Source organism: Curcuma longa, chromosome 3, assembly GCF_044706935.1.
Source record: "Curcuma longa cultivar G26 ecotype Majalengka, Jawa Barat chromosome 3, ITB_CL_G26_1.1, whole genome shotgun sequence".
NCBI lineage: Eukaryota > Viridiplantae > Streptophyta > Magnoliopsida > Zingiberales > Zingiberaceae > Curcuma > Curcuma longa.
Window position 1 is genome coordinate 10113160 of NC_133863.1, and position 19164 is coordinate 10132323.

Below are 19164 nucleotides of genomic sequence, written 5' to 3' on the forward strand. Positions count from 1 at the left end.
GTATCCTTCTCATTCTCATTTATCATATCCATATGCTTCCACAAACATAATTGAATTAGTATTCAATGACAAAGTTACTGTATTTGATAAGGATTGATTCTCATAGAGTGCATTCTCTTGCGATTTATATTTTTCTTATGTATTATGTAAAAGGTGAAATCCGTCACCCTAGCAGTCTCACATGATCAGCTTTACGACTATTTGGACTTTCACCATCTAGGGTGCAACATTCATTTCATCGCTTCGCCTAGCAACACGACGCTCCTTTGTCATCTTTTGCAACTCTGCTTTGTCATAACCAACTTCTCCAGGGTGAAATTTATATTTTTCAATTTAGGAGGTAGTATTGTGGTGTATTCTAATATCAAATATATATCCTCTATAGTAATTTTTTTCCCCATTTTATCCAACTGGCAACAACTATCATTCATATATTAGAATTAACATAATATCAATATATATAATTCAAAAAAAAATAATAACTTTGTAGACTACGAAAGAAAGAAATCAAGAAGATCAAAATTATTTATTTATTTTTTAATTAGTTGTAAGTTAGTGTATATATATATATATTATTTAATCAAATATTTGAGTCAGATACCGAATAAAATTTTATCAGATTCCTCTTTATATTTGAATTCAAAAAATGTTATATCTAAATACCTAATTATTTAATCGAGTTTAAAAAAAATTTCTTCTAAATATTAAAATTTTCATTAAATTTGAAGAAAATTATCGTGTTGATTGTAGTTTCTTAGTAAGTGTCGTCTAGCAGTTGCATGATCGATTGGTTTAGAAAAGTCGACCAGCAAAGGATAGGAAGATATTTTAAAATTTTGATGAATAATTTAATAATTTAAAAAACTTAATACATAATATAGTAAATTATAAAAAAAGAATGAGAATTCAAAAGAATTGTTGATTTTGGTTTTTATTAAATAATAACAATATAAAAAATTTTAAAAACTATATAATATACGTTTTTTATGATAATTAGAACATTTAATATAAAAAAATTAAATATCAATCTCTCACGAATAAAATAAATATATATAATTAAATGAGTGGGTCCACATTAGATGAATATAGATTTGTATTTTTGTATGGATCGTAGACTTCATGTGTTTTTGAAATTATGGTTCCCCTCCATCTACTTTATGGAGGGGAACCATAAATTAGGGTCCATATAAAAAACGATGTCGGCACAAAATAAGTCAAGCTTTCTCATATGATACGAATTGATATAAATTATTTATTTCTGTTTGAAATCATTTCGGATAAGTTGAACACTTGGTTTATATATTGACAGAGTTACGTAGTACCCATGACCCACTTTGAGGAGAAAGACATTAGGATCTGACATGCCGTCGAGCGTCAAACTGCAAGGAAAAGGATGAGGGTGAGAACGGAAGTCAGGGGTGTCTTAGCTCAGTCACTCCGACGTTCAAATCAATCAGTTGCCCATATATGATGAAGAAAGACCAAGAAGGGAGAAAGAAGTATATCTTCGTATTCATGCGTACCTATACCAATGCCAGGAGGAGCTATTATATAAGATTATCAAGGAAAGAAATATCTCATCCTCGATAAAAGAAATGTCACATTAGTAAAAATGTCCTATCAGAAGTAAGGAGAATATCTCATCGTCGTTGCGCGCCGTAATGAAGGGTATTATCATCCATATCTAATACAACATTAGACTATGCCATCATAAATTATATTGTTTGCCTTCTGGCATGGTAGCGGCAGTCTGACAAGTTGAATGATGGAGTGACAAGAGCAGAGTCAATCGAGCACTGAGTAGGACATTGGGCGAGTGGAGCTTAAGCAGCAAAGAGAGTCTAGGCCGAGGCTGTCCGAAATTGGGAGCTGAGACGCGGTCCGAGATGGAGCTCAGGGTTTAATGGAGACTTGGTTGGAGGCCCAGACTCGGAGCTTGGCGTTGAACCTAAGTGGAGCAGTCGAGTATTGCGTTTTGAGTCGAGCTCGTTATCGAGTTGGAGAGTGGTTGCTGGTTGTCCGAGTCGGAGAGTTGGAGCTGAACTGATTGTTAAGTCGGAGAGTTGGAGTCAAGCTGGTTGCTGAGAGCTCAACCACCTTGTTAGGGTAGAATTCCGACGTGGAGCTAGGGTGTGGGATTAAACTAATCAACTTTGGAGTCAGACTTTATATCCGACGTGTCATCTCCAATTGGATCAGGTTTTGACTTCCTTGACCAAAGTGTACTAACCTGTAACATTATTCATATCAAGTTATCGAATGGATCTTGTTATCTTAATACGTCAGTCAATGTTCTATATGAGGTCGACTCAGCCTTACCTCTAGTCGAGTCATATTCAGCTACTATGCCAAAACATGGGTCAACTTGTCGAGTGCCTCGTCATCAAGGTAATAGGCCAAGCTTTTTATCGTAATAGGTACATTCTATATATGTGCAAGAGCAAGGGCATTAATTGTTTGTGTTTTTTAAGTGTCAAATTAGGTCCATGAGATTATTTCATGAACATGATGTCCATGACTTTCACATTTAATTAGACATCCGCGAGTCTATTTTTAACTGTAACATACTGTGAATTAATTTTCATAAGTGATTAGACAATCTTAGAACATTAATTATGAAACAACACATCATTCTTACTTTCAGATTTACTCTTGTAGTCGATAAAAAAATTTAAGGGGATTGGATAAGTTGTTTTTAAAATTAATCAATTGGAATAGTTAAATATCTAGATTATGAAACACTCCTTCTGATTAGAAACACATAAGTTCAACTATAGTATACCTTTTAGTCATTATGACATCATGTATCTAGTTTTTTGGATTAATTAATCATAAGATGATTAATCTGATCCTATAAAAAATTTTCACCGGTCAATAAGATAATTTAGAAAATATATAAATGACGATTCAATCTAACAGTTAACGTTCTCAAGTACGCTAAAACAACTCAACGATACCCCTCAATTTACTTGGTCATTTTATCAACTCATCTAGAGGTCACTCTAAGCTCAAAGTATTCAAAGCAATTTATATTTTAAAAAACATAAATATTTATTTTAAAAATATTTATAATAACAATGTTTTTTGTTTGTCTATACTTTTAAATCTGAAAATAAAAGTCTAATTTGTCTTTTGTGTCTATAGATAAGAAATTCCAAACACAATAATGAGCTGAGTTGTCATGTGTTGACATTTAATTTGTTACCATTCCAATTAATACAGAATATTCTTGTCACCATCACTTGTTTAATTAGACTTAAATTTCAAAAACTTTTATTTAAAATTATAAAATTAAGTTTATATTTCTAATTTAGAGTAGTTTAAATAAATTCATATAATAATTTTATTCGAAATTGCTATACGATTTATTTACGAATTTAAAATGGTTTAGATTGATGTATTTTATTCAAAATTGTTATGTAGCTAAACTTACCTAAATTAGTAAAGGAAGATATGCATATAAAAATAGTTATTTGTGAAATTAGAATAATTTTAAATCGTGACATAATTTTATATAAAATTGGTATATGTTTTTAAATTAATAAATTATGTATACTTTATAAAGTATATGGTAGAATTTAGATCACTTTATTTCTTTTATTTTTAAAGATATTTTTAAAAAAATTTATAATTTATATAACAATATTAATTAAAATTACAACCAAAACTAGTAGATAGACTAGTTGGATAATTATTTTTTTATAATATAGATATTCAATTCTTACGATATATATCTAAAGTGATATATTATAAAAAATTTTTATTGACTATCAAAATAAATAAAAAAATATAGATGGATAATAATAGATAATCCAACGCGTTACAAATTTTTTAAACTCCTCAAATATAATATATTTTGGATGAAATTTAAATTATATATTATTGTCTAGAAAGTCCAGTCCATCTTTTATCATCTTTTATAAAAGATGGAATCTGCCACCCTAACGGTTCCATACGGTCCTATGATTATATGTAAGAAGGTAAATCGAGAAGCTGTAATTGATCATAATGGGGAAGGATATTGCCTCGACTTCGTCAAGATTTGATCCTTGCCTACTTCAATAAGTTTGTTCTATCATAATCAATTCAATTAGGTCTCAGAGATATCTTTTATCATCGTATCATCATCTAGAGGAGAATGATTGGACAATTAAGTATAATATCTTCAGGTTAAATTAAAAAGAAAACATTGAGAATAATATCTAAAAAAGATTATTCTTTTTTGACTACTCTTTTGGCTTTTACCTAAACACTAACAATGAAATATATGAGCTATTTTGATGTAGAGATAAAATCACACGAGAAACTATAAGTCACATTTAAAAAAATATATTCATTTTTTATTTTAATCATTTAAGATATCACTAAGAGCGCCGCTGATATTTAAAATGAGAGTGATAAAATTAAAGGGCACAGATAAAAAAAAGATCATTTATTTCTAAATCATCACATTTTTCATTTTAATTTTTTTAATTAAAAAACAACTCACTTCATTATTCTATTATGTATACTAATTCAAATACTCTCAAATACTATTCTATATTATTATCTTTTATAAAAAATATTTATGTTGTACGATTATAATTTTGTAGATTCATTATTATAATTATGAAACTGTATTGCTACGAGCAATTATAAAATTTTAACTATACAATATGATTTTGCGTTAAAAATAAATCGTGTATCAGAAAATATTTGTATCATTTTATATAGAGAATTAATGTGATGAAATATTTTTTTGATAAAAAAATCAAATGTAGCTCTTGGAATGATTTTAAAAAATGATAAATTTCAGTTAACCTCGATAGAATTTTACATTTTAGAGAAAAATTTTTACAAATACGTTGTAATTGGAATATTTATGTTATTTTATATAAAAATTAATGAGATGAAAATTTATTTATTTTTGATAAAAAAATCAAAATAAGATAGCTCTTGGAATGATTTAAAAATCATATATAGAGCGTCATTTTTGTTCAAAATTAAATTTGTTCGGGTAACCATCTGTCTGAGTTGACCATGCATGAGTCAAAGTCGACGGTCTGGTTTGACTAGATTGTACGCGCCATGTGGACCCGCAAACAACGCGTTCTACGATTATTTTTTTTCCCCTAAAAAGAAAGGATTAGCAGAGGACGACGATATGTATTATCCATGCCTATTATTAATGCATGTATTATCCATGCAGTTTATTATTAATTTGTGGGGCCCGTGTGTACCTTTCACTTTCTACTCGTCGATTGACTGGTTGGCTGCGTTCACACCGTGAGACATAGACTCGTGGAGCATTTATTTACAGGAAAAAATTCCTTTGTACTTGCACGGACTTCATCCCAATGCAAGAGGAAATCATAAACAATTATTAAAAAAAATATTAAAATGATCTTATTTTTTATTCTGAAAATACTTTAATATTCTTTCAATATTGGTATATCAATCAAATTGCTCGACCTTAAAAACTATAATCAGATTAAAATATAATTAAATTTAAACAATTTTAAATAAATCTAATATTTTCTACTCAATATTAAATCTAAATACATAAATACACACTAAAATAATAGAAATGCTAATTGATTTCAAAATTCTCTTTCATTTTAGAATTGAGGATTTCATTAACATCATCATATTCAATTCTTCCACTCATAAAAAATTTCATCAACCATCAAAATAAATTCAAAAATTTTCAGACCCTAAACCCTTAACATCATCTTATTGCTACCTATCTTGTAAAACACAATTATTTCACTTGCTACACATTCCATATGATTTAATGTTGATTGTATTGTTTGGAATTCTTAGTCAGATAGCAATTAATGCACAACAATGTTCAAAATTATTGTAATTGTTTGAATTCGTACTCGGTCTTGCGTCATGACCAACTGTAGTTTCTCGATTTATCTCCTCACAAATGATCGTGAGACTGATCTTGTGGGGCCATTAATGCACAATAATGTTCAACTTTTTGTAAAAAGAATTCATACTCGGGCACAATTATTTCTCTTTATTCAACAATGTTTGACCAGTTCTTGCCTTACATTCTTGGTCAAACTCAGACCCATCCATGTAGCCTAGTTGCTGATTGAGACATGACAATTAGTCAAACTAGTCAGATTTTTCGTAGTCAAAATTGTCGTGACCTACTTATTAAAAAGGTCCTCCTTCAAATAATAATTCATAAAAATGCCTTTCATATTCCAGCAATCAAATACGAGCATCCAGTTAAAAGAATATAATGTAGAAACAAAATCGGTATCTTTGAACAATTCTTTCATATATAGTGCAACGGTGAATAGACAAATTCTTGAAGAAAATGTTTCACACTAAGCATTTATTTTTTTTGGTAAAAAATCAAAAGAAAATACTCCCTATTTTTTGAATATGATATCCCATTTTAATTTTTATTAAAAAGACATCATATTCTCGTTCCAACTTAACCTCTACTACACTATCCTGGTAGTATTCTCGTTATTATCTATTCTTGTAGTATTCTCATTATTATCTATTCTTGTATTTACTGCTTAAATCCTGAACTAAAAGTGCATTATTACAATTATGAACTTATAATTACTACACCGTAAAATTTTTAATTCAAATTGAACCATAAAACACATAATATATCAAATTAAAACTCATTTAAAAATCTACATTTATTATCATATATCACCTATAACAACACAATTTTAAAAAAAAATATCATTTAAAATCTTTTCAAAAGTTACGAAGAATTTTAATCTCTTTATTAAATTATTTTTTTATATTATAATAATTACAAAATTATAACTACTACAACTATAAATTATAAGTTGTAACAACTATAATTTACCACTGTTATAAAATTTGTAATTACTATACCACACCCGACCAATTCAAAATTTAAACAAGAAATATACACAAGATAATAATGAGAACAATAGTAAAAAATAATTGCATCATTTTCCGTGAATTGAGAACCCTTTTAATAATAAAAATAAAAATAAAACACCCTTTTAACGGTTTAGAAAAATAAGAGTGTTCTTTAACTTTTGCCCCCTTTTTTCCATTTTACGAGATAATCGTAACATCAGCAATCAAATAATATTTTTGGTACTTCAAAAAGCAGATGAAACAATGAACTAATTTGCCGGATCAATTCAATATATCAATCAGATTCTCCCGATATATGCAAAAATAGCCATTCCCGAATACATTACAAAATTTAGGTTTCTTAATAAAATACATTAACAAAGAAAACTGTCACAAAAATATTATCGAACCACTACTCACTTGTTAGTTTTAGAAGGCTATGCGCTATAGAGTTTAAGTATCTAGTGCCATAGTTGAAATAATTTGATGGTAGATCATGTTCTTTTTTTTGTTTTTGTTTTTGGCATCTTATATGATAGTTCTTGGGTCTCTAAGTCACAACTTAGGTATCAAATATTAGAATGGAACAGCAACAAGCAGACCTCAAGCAGGAAGTTGAAGCTTTGCGTTGTTCTTCCAGCTGCAAATCTCATACAATGTGAGACGTCCTTCAGGGTTTTAAGATCATCAAATTTCCCCATAGAGTTTAAAAAGTTTGTCATTTTTACCCACCAATCCTCCAATCAGTAATACTGTTAACAGCCTCCATCATTCGGCCGAGTTACTTCACGGTGTTAGTAGTTGAGGGATAAAATTATAACACATTTCAAATTCTATGGGGCATTTTGACGATCTTAAACACTTTTGAAGGCATTTTGAAAATGCAAGTAAAAGCTTAGGGAGTGAAATGAAATTTTCCCCTAGGAAGTAGAAGATTCAGTATCTTACCTTATGAAGTAGTAGTAAAAGAAATCAGCATAAAGAACTGTCTGGACCAGACCACAAATCCAAGCTGGAAAAATGCAACGGGGTCAGGGGAAAGAAACTAGAAATAAGTTGAAATGGCAAGCATCCATGATAAAGCCTTACATATCCAGGAAATGTGATGTTCCGTCGCATAACGATATATCCAGTTGAGAATATAAAATGCACGGTAAGCCCTGAGGAAAATAGATTAAGGGCGACAAGTGGTCAGAAGCAAGTTAGGAATGAATTGAAACTTCAGAGAGTAAAACAAATAACCTTTTTTAACAGAGAAGGAATTTGATAAGGCTTACTAGTGCAAGAAAAGGCATGTATAGGAAATAATACCCTAGGAAAAAGACATATTGGCTAGTCAAATTGTCAACATTTCCACTTCTTTGCAGCAAAACCAATTGTGGAAGTATTGCAACTGCTTCCAAAAATATGGAAAACGACCAGCACACCTACAAGACAGCGAGTAGATCAAATAGATGTAAGTGCAATATGTATCAGAAGTAAAATAAAAAAGAATCTATATGGCTGCAACGAATGTGGATCTACATGGTTAAAGGAATGTTTGCCATAGTTGAATATTGCAAGGAATGTGCATAAACGAACCTAGCACACTATATGTGAACTTAAAGGAATAGCATGAGCAATATAAATGTTCTAGCTAGTACCAAGTCTAGATTAAAAAGGTTGAATATTGTGGCAGGTTCTGACAGGATGTTGGAAATCTCTAAACCTAGAGCATTCATCTTAGCTATATGTGTCAGTCCTAGTAGATAGTAGATGCAATTTGAGTGTGATATATATATAGGGTAACAAAGTAATGAACACGAGTACAACTTTGATCAATCTATAGTCAAAATAAAATCATGCATGAAATTAAATAAGAATGATAACTTTGATCAATGCATACAAAATTTTTTAATCTCCCTCTAAAACTGAATATACCACAGGACTTTGAAGGTTTTGAATGTGGAGAAATAGATTGTGATGGGTTGCGGAATGAAAAAAATGATAGATTAGGGTTCCTCTTGTGGAGTTGATATTGAGGAGACTATGAAGTCCAATATCAATCCAAGCAGTGAATATGCCATAGAGGAATAGAGGAACTGAGAAAAGTTTTGCTAGCTCATTGAGGGAATGAGAATACTTGAAGAGAGACAAGGCTAATAAATCTTTTCAAAGTTAAACTTGATATAAAGATTGAGATTGCAGATGTTCCTGAGAATAAGGTTCCAATAACCTGCTTTGATTTTGAGAGAAGAGAAATATCAGAAGGGCACTAAATAATTTCCAACCAAATCATCTAAGAAAATTTTTGATCAATTATATGAGATTTTCAACTTTCAAATGGAAAGATTCTTTTTAATGTTTTGTCGATGTTATACATCTTATAGAAGATACTACTTATCAAAGTTATATTGGATTATTTGTATACTAAAGAACACTGATTATGAATTGCCATGTTAGAGTAATGCAAATTTGCAATGTCCATGACAAAATTAGATATTCAAAGTTAATACTGCAAGCAATTACAAATGATGGAAGATTCATGTGGCTAACAAAGAATAGTTGGGTGAAAAATAGCTTGATGACGACAAGATATAGGATCCAACACTCTCATCTTAAGATCCAATCTTGTGAAGCTCTCATTGTGCCTAAATAGGATCTCAATCCTAACTACTTTGCACTCAAGTACAATCTACATAATAGTAAAAGGATAAATAATTTTGCAAGCGAAGAAAAATAATTTTCATGACAAAGGTAATCACTATCTCATGATGTTATAATGCTTGACTGCCTAAATAATAGCTCAATTAATATCAAAGGTAATTTGTATCCTATAGTTTAAGATACCACAATTCAAGATCTTAGGCATTTTTGCAAAGTATGATAATTTCGATGAAGACTATGTCAAGAACAATCAAAATGAGCTAATTTAAAGTGAATACGTATAGGCTGCTGAAAGAGATTATTAAGATGAAGAATGCATGGGCATCTGTGTGCGTGACTTGGATCTCTCTGTGATTGTTTTCTCTCATAATCTCTTATGAATCCTTTGTGTCGCATAAAGGCCATTATTCAAATATATACTTGTTAAAAGCTCAAATGCGAAGATTGATTATGATTACAATTTACAATTGCCTGTCATTTTAGTGATTCCTCAAATCCTCAATGAGGAATATGATTCATGTTTGCAGTTCAGATTGCATAATAGAAATTAGAAGATTGATGATTTCCTCTGAACCCCTTTTCTGCATGTTATTTAAAAAATAAAAGAATTCATAAGTCCACTAGCTTCAGGAATCTACCTTGGATTCAATTGGAAATGTAGCCAAAGGAGATGTAGTGGAGAGAATGTCAATAAGTTGAGTTCAACTGGGGTTAGGTTCGCCAAGCTAAGCCCAGTTTGATGAAAGTGAATGGAGTGGGATCAAAGTGAGTGTCCTTGGATGCGGCAGTGGGAATTTACTAGTCTATGTAAGTTGAAATCTAATGAGCTAAAGTCTGGTTGGAGGTATCTGAGATGAAGAAAAGTTGGCTACATCATAGACAAGCTACAAAATGCCCTTTTGACGGCCTTGAACCCACCTTTGTAGGCCTTGAGTGCACACTCATAGATAGTTACCATGTCACGGTTTTAACCACCTGGGACATGGTTCTGATTGATCGAATCTAATGAACAAGCATTGGACCCTATTTACACTGTCAATCAGATCCAACTGTTCCTGAGATCAGTGGTTCATTTTACCCACATCACTTGCAACTCATATAAGAATGATATCGAATGGAAACAGAATATTAGGACAATCAAACTTAATCAACGATCAACCCAAAAAAAACAAAATACCTCGCGAATGGTGAACTCGTCATGGAAGACGAGTGCGAGGAGAAAGCAGGCACCGACAAGGACGTAATGCCGAAACACGTCCTGACTCTTGTCGTAGGTCCGCCTTACCGCAGGGTGGTACCTCATGCACCAGACAATGGCGATCGAGCTGGCGACGAACACAAGCTTCATGATGGTATTATACACCGAGACAACGTAGATGAAGAGATCGAGGTAGCGGGTGAGGAACACCAGCGCGAACAGCTCCTGCGTCTTGAGCGAGATCCCTGCCGCCACAAAAATCGCCCATAATGCGCGTTTCTCCGACGGCCCAAAAAGTAACTAGGGTAAATCGGACGAACCTGAGCAGGACTTGGTGGCGTAGATCTTGAGGAGGAGGAGGACGACGCTGAAGAGGTGCGACATGTCGCCCAAGAACCGGAAGGCGTTCATGGCTGGAGAGGGAACTAGGGTTTCGGGGGAAAGGAATGAGCAAGGGGCGGTGATTTTGGCTGCCGTAACGGGAGGAAAAAGAGACCAGAGAACATTCCAGCACTTCGAGGCGACGAGAATGACGTGGCAATCTGCCGGAGCTTGCGGAGCTTTTTCGGTTATTTAATATATATATTAAATAACTTGTTCCCGCAATTGACCCAATTGACTCAATCAAAGTTGACTCGGGTCAGACTAAATTGACTCATGTCGGTTCCATGAGCTGTCCGAGTATGAGCATGACTTGAGCCATTAGATTTATTTTTTAATAAAATAATTACAATTTATGATATATAATAAAATCGGAGAAATATAAATATGTTTTAGCTGTCCGAGAAGAATACACCTAGGTTTGGTCAGTTTGATTAAAAGGTTGATCCAAATAGGACCTGATATTTGGATGTGAGTGAAGTCTAGTCAGATCAGTTTGACCAGATGACTAGCGAAGTCCTGAGAAGCAAGGAAGTCCTGTTAAGTGAAGCTAGACAGGGAAAGTCTTAGTTGTAGGTTAGGTAAGGGAAAATCCTAGTTGTAGGCTAGGCAAAGATAAGTCCTGGTTTGGAGGATCAGACAGAAGTCTTAGCAAAGTCAAGTGCACTAGGAGCAAGTCCATGCAGTGTCGGAGGACCGGGAAGCGTGGCCAAAGGCCAAGCGAGTAGGGTCAGGATGACTGGAGGCTTGGTGGAAGTCTAGGCGGTCAGGAGGACCGGGGCCTAGCAGCAAATTCCTGGGGGCCGAGGACCATGGCTAAGCGGGAAATCCAACAAGTCTGGAAGATTTGTTGGCAAAACTTCTTTCGAGTGGAGTGGGTAAGGGCGCGTTCTTAGTATGAGAACAGTATGCCTCAGACTAATCCAGGATTTTGGTAGAAATCCGAAGTTACACCCACAGGATAAGGTTTAGGTTGTTTTGCGTGTTTGTATGCTTGTCTTGCAGGAAGCGGGAGCTAGAAGCAAGATGAGAAAGCATAAGAGAAGCAAACAGAGGCAGCCGAGCCAAGTTCGGGGTCAACTCAGGTCAAACCTGAGTCAATAGAATCCAGGCAACCTGATGGTCCGGGCGACCCAAATGTGGAATCCAGGTGACCCGATCGGGAAGACCCAACTCGAATAAGATCGAGAGGATCGGATCAGAGCGTATCCAACCGCCCATATAAGGATTTCAGTCGACCGGAAGAGACTATACAAGGAAGTGAACATGAACAACAAAGAGATAACAACAACAAGTCATCTTCTTCATCTAGTGGTATTGCTGAACGCGAACGGGGCTAGGCTCGTGCAATCGGAGAAGATCCAGGAGTAGTGCGCGACATTCAGGACTTCCGGATCGGCTCTACACAAGTGTTTGTCTTTATTATTACTGTTTTGCGTTGTATTTTATTGTTATTCTTTATTAGACTGTAGACAGGTTTCTCCCCCTCCGAACGAACATTCAGAAAGGAGACTACTAGTGGACGGGCACCTCCCGTACATAGATCTTGGACGTACTAACCATGGAGGGTTAGGAACCAAGTAAAAATCCACGTGTCCTTGCATTGTTTATCTAATTCCGATGCAAGTGTTTCTGATAGAACGAACGAACGAGAAGCGACGACCGTGCTATTCACCAGGGGCGGAGCTAGGATCTTGATTCATTGTAGGCAATAATATAATATAAAGGGGTAACTCGGTGCGTGAAGCTCCTACCAATGCTGGTCCCGGAGAAGGATTTGTTGTACGTAGCCTTACCCTACTTTACAAGAAATTGTTTTCGAGACTTGAACCTATGACCTCTAAATCACACGGCAATAACTTTACTATTGTGTCAAATCAATACTATAATATAATTAATAAATATAAAATATAAAATCTTGTAATAATAAAACATCACAAAATAATTACTTTACAAGTGTTCTTTTCGAGTCTTCATATTTTGAAACATTTGTACAATGACTTCATTATAACTGTTAAAAATATATATTTCTCTACATAGATAATAAGACTATCATTCACCCATTTGATTGAACAACTTATCTTTTATAATTCTCATGGTAGAAAACACTCTCTCTACCGTTGTAGTCGCAATCGTTAAAATTAATGTCAATGTCAAAAGCTAATAAACCAATAGGTACACCATATTTTTCTTTGACATAATTAAATTTCCTGAAAGATCGCTAAGACTTTTTAATCCTTTAAAATTTTTGTTAGAATGCATATCACATATATAAGTTTCAAGTTGATCATCAAGTAAGATCAAATCTTGAGAAATCTTATGGATAAAACTCAACTAGTTGCATCAATTTTTTCATATCAAAAGTCAAAAATGAGTTTTGTGGGCACAAACAAGCTACACAAAGTAACTCCGTACATGCCTCTAAGAAATGATCATTTAACTCTTAAAGTTGTATATCAATAACACCATAAAATAAATTAGCACGATAGTGATATAAATTTGTCATTTCTAGGGGATTATGATGGGGGCAACCATGTGGTGTCCAACGTGTGAATGTATCATCCATTTCCCCCTCTTTGCTAGTAAATCTACCACAATTTAGAACTCGTCGGAGTCAAAAGATGAGCCTTTAGATGATGATACACGATCTCTAGCTACATTGAATCTTTTTATTACAGACAAAGATGAAGTAGATCGAACCGTTCCAAAATGTAGCTTTAGATGATGATACAGGATCACTGTTTGAAGCAGCCTTAACAGTCCTTCGAGATTTGCTGAACATCCATTCGGGGGCCTGAACACTTTCTGCCTCATTTGAGAAAGAGATGTTGCCATCATAGTATGTGAGGGAGCTTCCGGTGGCTAGAGACTTGAGCACATCACAAGCCCCTTCATATTGCAATCTCTCTTCCATATCTTCCTCTGAACCAATGTTGTGAGCAACCATGTGAGGAGGCTACTCCTATGCATCGATTAGCTTGACAGATTCGTTCTCAACCCTGCCAACAACTTCAACATAGTCAACTTGCTGTTCTTTGTCTTCAAGGTGGATCGATGTCAACTCAGCTTGAGATTGAAGCATGAGGAGTTTTATTCTGCTTTGTTTTCCAAGTTAGAGCACTGCATGGAGGTTAAAGGGTCGGAGATTGACTCAGAATCTGAGAACCCTGCATCGGAATGACTCTCAGGTTGATTGATTTGAGAAGGTTCAGCGATCAATTAATAAATTTTTTCTGGGCTTAGTGTGGGCAGCTGCCCACACTGGGCAATGTAAGCTCCGCCCATGCTATTCACCCCGCTCTAGCACGTTACACGATTCTACAAAATCGAATAGACACTCATCATTTACAAAATCTTCATATAATGCCCCATTTTCAATTACAATTTAATGGTGCTTTTCCAATGATTTTATCCCGACAATACCCCTTGAACTAGCATTATCGTGGCAGATATTAATAGCTATTACAACATATAAAAGTTATTCAACAGCTGCTAGAACATATTTAGAATTTATATTATATAGAAATTATTGAATAGTTGTTATAACATATAGAAGATATAATTACTATATCGTATTTAGGGTAAGTTTAGGATTTATACTATGTAGAAACTATCCATTTGTTGTTATAATGGATTTAAGATGAGTTTAGAATTTATAATATCTGAATAATATTATATTTAAATACTATTTATCAATTTAATCAAAATCACTTTAAAACAGTTCTAGAGGGTGTAGACTCTCCGTAGTAAAAATTATATAACTTCTCAATTAAAATAATAAAAGAGTGAATGTATAAGATATATGAGAGTGGTATGAAATAACTCTCCATAGTTTAAAAAAGGTTTTTTAGTCTTTTTGCATATGCATAGATTCCGATTTAATTGATATGATTTTTCTTCTCAAGGTGGATTATAGGTTATTCTTCTTTTATGTCAAGCACCTATAGGTTATTCTTCTTTTATGTCAAGCACCTCATATGATGGATTGTAAATCGTTCATTTTATTTTTATAAGTACATTTAGAGTGGATTACACATTGTTCACATTGTGTTTGTGTTTATATATATATATATATATATATATATATATATATATATATATATATATATATATATATATATATATATATATATATATATATATATATATATATATGCATTATATGATGTATGGATTACAGATCGTTCATTTACTGTATCAATGATATATCTTTTTTTAATGAATTGTAGATCGTTCATCCTAGCTATATATATATATAAATGCATACATACGCACTTCGTTATAAATAGATTGTAAATTGTTCATTCTCTTATACGATACATATTTCTTAATGGGTTGCATGTTTCTTACATTGATATTTTTATTTTTATATATATATATATATATATATAACATATTCATATTAGATAGATTATAAGTCATTTATCTTTATTTGTACAATATTTTTTTTTTATAAATATTATATATTATTTATCCACTCAATAAATTATATTGAGTCGTCATAAAATAAAATAAAAGTGCGGAGTCCTTACCCATTAAGCAATATGCGTATTTTCTTCTCCAACAAGTTAACAGGAATTTGAATTTTGAAAGTTTGAAATTCTTTGGATTGTCTCTTTTGCCCTCGTGGTCGGTTTTCCTGTTGCTGTCGCCGTCAGATCTGCAATTACTAGAGGAAGGACAACATGTCGACTTGCTATTATTAGGTTCTTCTTGGGTCCACAGCAGTTTGCCGACTTGTAAAAATTCTGATGCTTAGTATGGTGTTTGCTGTCCGTTGGATGATACGGAGAGTACTCAAGGGTAACGTGGCAAGCAGACCGCCTATTGAATAACGGACACAAGCCCCAAGGGCGGTCGTGGTCGCATCCCCGTCCAAAAAGTAACGGCGTTACAATTTTTCAAATTGGTCTTTAAAAGTTTGTTAATATCAAAAGGCTCTCCATATTTTTAATTTGGGCAAGAATTAAAAAGCACCCTTTTATTGTTATTATTATGAAAAGAGACTTCTATGTTTAAAAAATATTTAAAAATATTTTACCTTAATTTTTTATATCACACAAATTATTGTATTCCTTCTTGTAAAATTATTAAAATAGCACCCTAGTCAATATTTAATTCCGAGAGCTTTATTTTCATTTTAAAACAATTTTATATAAAATACTATCATTTTAAAGTTATTTTAAAAGAAAATATTATAAATAAAAAATTATAAATAAAGGTGTATTTTGATATATATATATATTTTTAAAAGTGATTATGATATAAATAAACAAAAGTAATTTTTTTAAATTTTTTAAATCATTTTATTCAAAAATACCCTTCCTTTTTAAATACGTAATTTTATTATATTATTTTTAATCAAGATCTATAAACACTTTCTAAAACATTTAATTATTGAATAATTTTAATTAAAACTACGTAATTTTGTTTAAAACTTAGTTTATTAGTTTAGTAAAAAAAATATAATTTAGAAAACAATAGATTATCTGATAAACACCATTTAAATTTTATTTTTTAGTTTACTCCTAAAATCTCTTATCTCAAAAAGAAATAATAAAAATTTTAGAACAATGAAACCAAAAGAGGTATTTTTGAAAAAAGAGTAAAATCTGGGACCTTGTGGAAATTTCCGTTAAAATCAACCCGCCGTTAAGTTAATCGCCTATGCATTTTCGGATCCAAGATCGGACGGCTGGGATCTCTCCCCTGAGCTCTGCTGCTCTTATAAAGCCATCTTTATCGCCTCCGTTCTCTGCTAGCTTTTGACGCGCGGAGACGAAGGCGATTGCTGTGCTCGGCGGCGGCGACGATGGCGGAGCACGGAGAGGAGTCGCTTTTGGAGAAGATAACTGACCATTTCCACGGCTCGGACTCGTCGTCCTCCGATTCAGGCGACGAGAGATCGTCCGGACCGTCTGCGGTTGCGGCAGCTGCCGAGGCCGCCAACGCGAAGATCTACCGCCTCTTCGGCCGCCAGAAGCCCTTGCACACGGTCCTTGGCGGCGGAAAACGTATGTATACAGTCTGCTCTCCCCTGATGCCTTTCCTTTTCGCGTGGATTTGCTTGAATTGATACCTTTTTGTTCATCGGATTGTTTCAGATCTTATTTTCGCTCTTCTCATGATTACTCCAATCTATTTTTTTGTGTTCTTCGTTAGATCTAAGTTTTTTACGATTCGCTGATGATCTACTGACCATTTTCTGAACAGCTGCTGATGTTTTCCTATGGAGGAACAGGAAGATCTCAGCCTCGACGCTCGGATCTGCGACCGCTATTTGGGTGTTGTTCGAGTTGTTGGAATACCACCTGCTGACTCTGGTGGGTCATGCGCTCATCTTCTCCCTGGCCATCGTTTTCCTCTGGTCCACTGCGAGCACTTTCATCAGCAAGTCAGATCTCTCCTCTCAAATCACGTTACCTTCACGCACTCGTCTCTCTCACGGCTTAATCTCTAAGCTCTTGATGACAGGTCCCGGCCGAACATTCCTGAGATAAGCATCCCGGAGGATCCAGTTGTGAATGTGGCTCTTTCACTAGGACATCAACTCAACTGGTTGCTAGCTTCGTTGCGGGAAGTTGCAATGGGGCGTGATCTGAAGAAGTTTCTCATTGTAAGTCGATTGTGTTCACTTTGCAGATCGAGTTGTTTTTGTAAATTGTCTATGAATATTCGACCTCTTGATTCTAGATTATTGGCGGCTTGTGGCTTGTGTCGATCATTGGTAATTGCGTCAACTTCTTGACCTTGTTCTACATAGGTAATTGTTTTCCCAGCTCTCAATCCTTTTATTGTGTGTGTGTTGAGATTGTAAACTCTGGAAATTTGGTGCAGTGTTTGTTGCCCTGTACACGGTGCCCGTGCTGTATGAGAAATATGAAGACAAGATCGACGGCTTCGCCGAGAAGGCAGAAGCAGAGTTCAAGAAGCACTATGCCGTAGTTCATGCCAAATACTTGAGCAAGATCCCCAAAGTGCCACTGAAGGATAAGAAGCTTCAATAAAAGGAAAGGTACTTTGTGCTACCATTTAATTTTTCTTGGATTCTCAAGTATGGCTATGAACGTTTCATGTTCAAATTGATTCCGAGTTTTATGGGATCAGGGTAGTTTTATTACGTAGCTTTATTAATTTCTTAATGTTAATGGGTTTGGGTTTAAACAGTTAATTCATTAATCCATCCACTACCAATTAAACCCACTAAACCTTTTAATCCTAAATAAATTATGATTTGATTGATCAAACCCCATCCATATTAAGTTTATTTAATTAATCCCTCCTAAATTAAAGTATCGGAAACTTTAACTATTGCCGTTTCCCGTTTCCGTTTCCACGTTTCCCGTTTCTCGTCTCCAAGTTTAAAAATGTTTATTTGGATTTGGAAAAACGCATCATTTTGGTTTAGCATATATTTAATTTGCATACTTCGTTTGCAAATAAATCGATATCGAAACTAGATATTGAACTGTCCTTGGCAAGTTGGCCGTGATAACAAGGAACAATAGGGATTAGATGGGAGGAAGAACTATGTAGATCTCCTATTGAACCCTAGCAACGCCCTGAGCCTATGTAGAATTTCTGCGGGAATAAAATATCTGAAGAGGTCGTTCAATCAAATTTTACCACAAGCATTTCAAACTATAGAGGTAATTTGTTTATTTTCTTATGGAGATTATTGAGTTCAAATTTATATTATATTTCAAAGATTATAAAATTTTATAAATTATAAAATATATATAATTAAAATTTTAGATAAATTAATAAAAAAAGTTGTGTAAATTGTTTATGTGCCTTTTATTATTATATTTTGTTTTGTTAATAAACAACATAAATTAGCTTTTATTGAGTTAAACAATATTGGTCTAGAAATACTAAACAATATTGGTCTAGAAATACTATTCAAAAAATTCAACCTTACACGTCTAATTCACTTTAGGATATTATCGCTAACTTCCTTACACACAAAGCATTTCAATTATTAATAGATTTTCACTCCGTAAGTCTTACGATACCTAAAAAGATTAACTTATGATCCTTATAAATTTATTTTTTTTAAAAAAATAATCTTTGTTTTTTAAATTCTTTGATAA

General features: G+C 33.4%; 2 protein-coding genes across 2 annotated transcripts; one reads left to right on the forward strand and one right to left on the reverse strand.

The window, feature by feature from the left end:
• Window positions 1-7132: 7132 nt before the first annotated feature.
• Window positions 7133-11161, reverse strand: LOC141824767 (ER lumen protein-retaining receptor A-like). The gene is made up of 6 exons (XM_074712103.1): window positions 11011-11161; window positions 10670-10935; window positions 8158-8273; window positions 7936-8006; window positions 7795-7858; window positions 7133-7486 (listed from the first exon to the last, which is right to left on the reverse strand). The coding sequence occupies exons 1-6, from the start codon at window positions 11099-11101 to the stop codon at window positions 7450-7452; spliced, it is 645 nt and encodes a 214-aa protein (XP_074568204.1). The 5' UTR covers window positions 11102-11161; the 3' UTR covers window positions 7133-7449.
• Window positions 11162-16846: 5685 nt separating this feature from the next.
• Window positions 16847-18184, forward strand: LOC141823472 (reticulon-like protein B2). Its single transcript, XM_074710759.1, has 5 exons — window positions 16847-17085; window positions 17285-17465; window positions 17546-17687; window positions 17765-17834; window positions 17909-18184. The coding sequence occupies exons 1-5, from the start codon at window positions 16884-16886 to the stop codon at window positions 18076-18078; spliced, it is 765 nt and encodes a 254-aa protein (XP_074566860.1). The 5' UTR covers window positions 16847-16883; the 3' UTR covers window positions 18079-18184.
• Window positions 18185-19164: the final 980 nt, after the last annotated feature.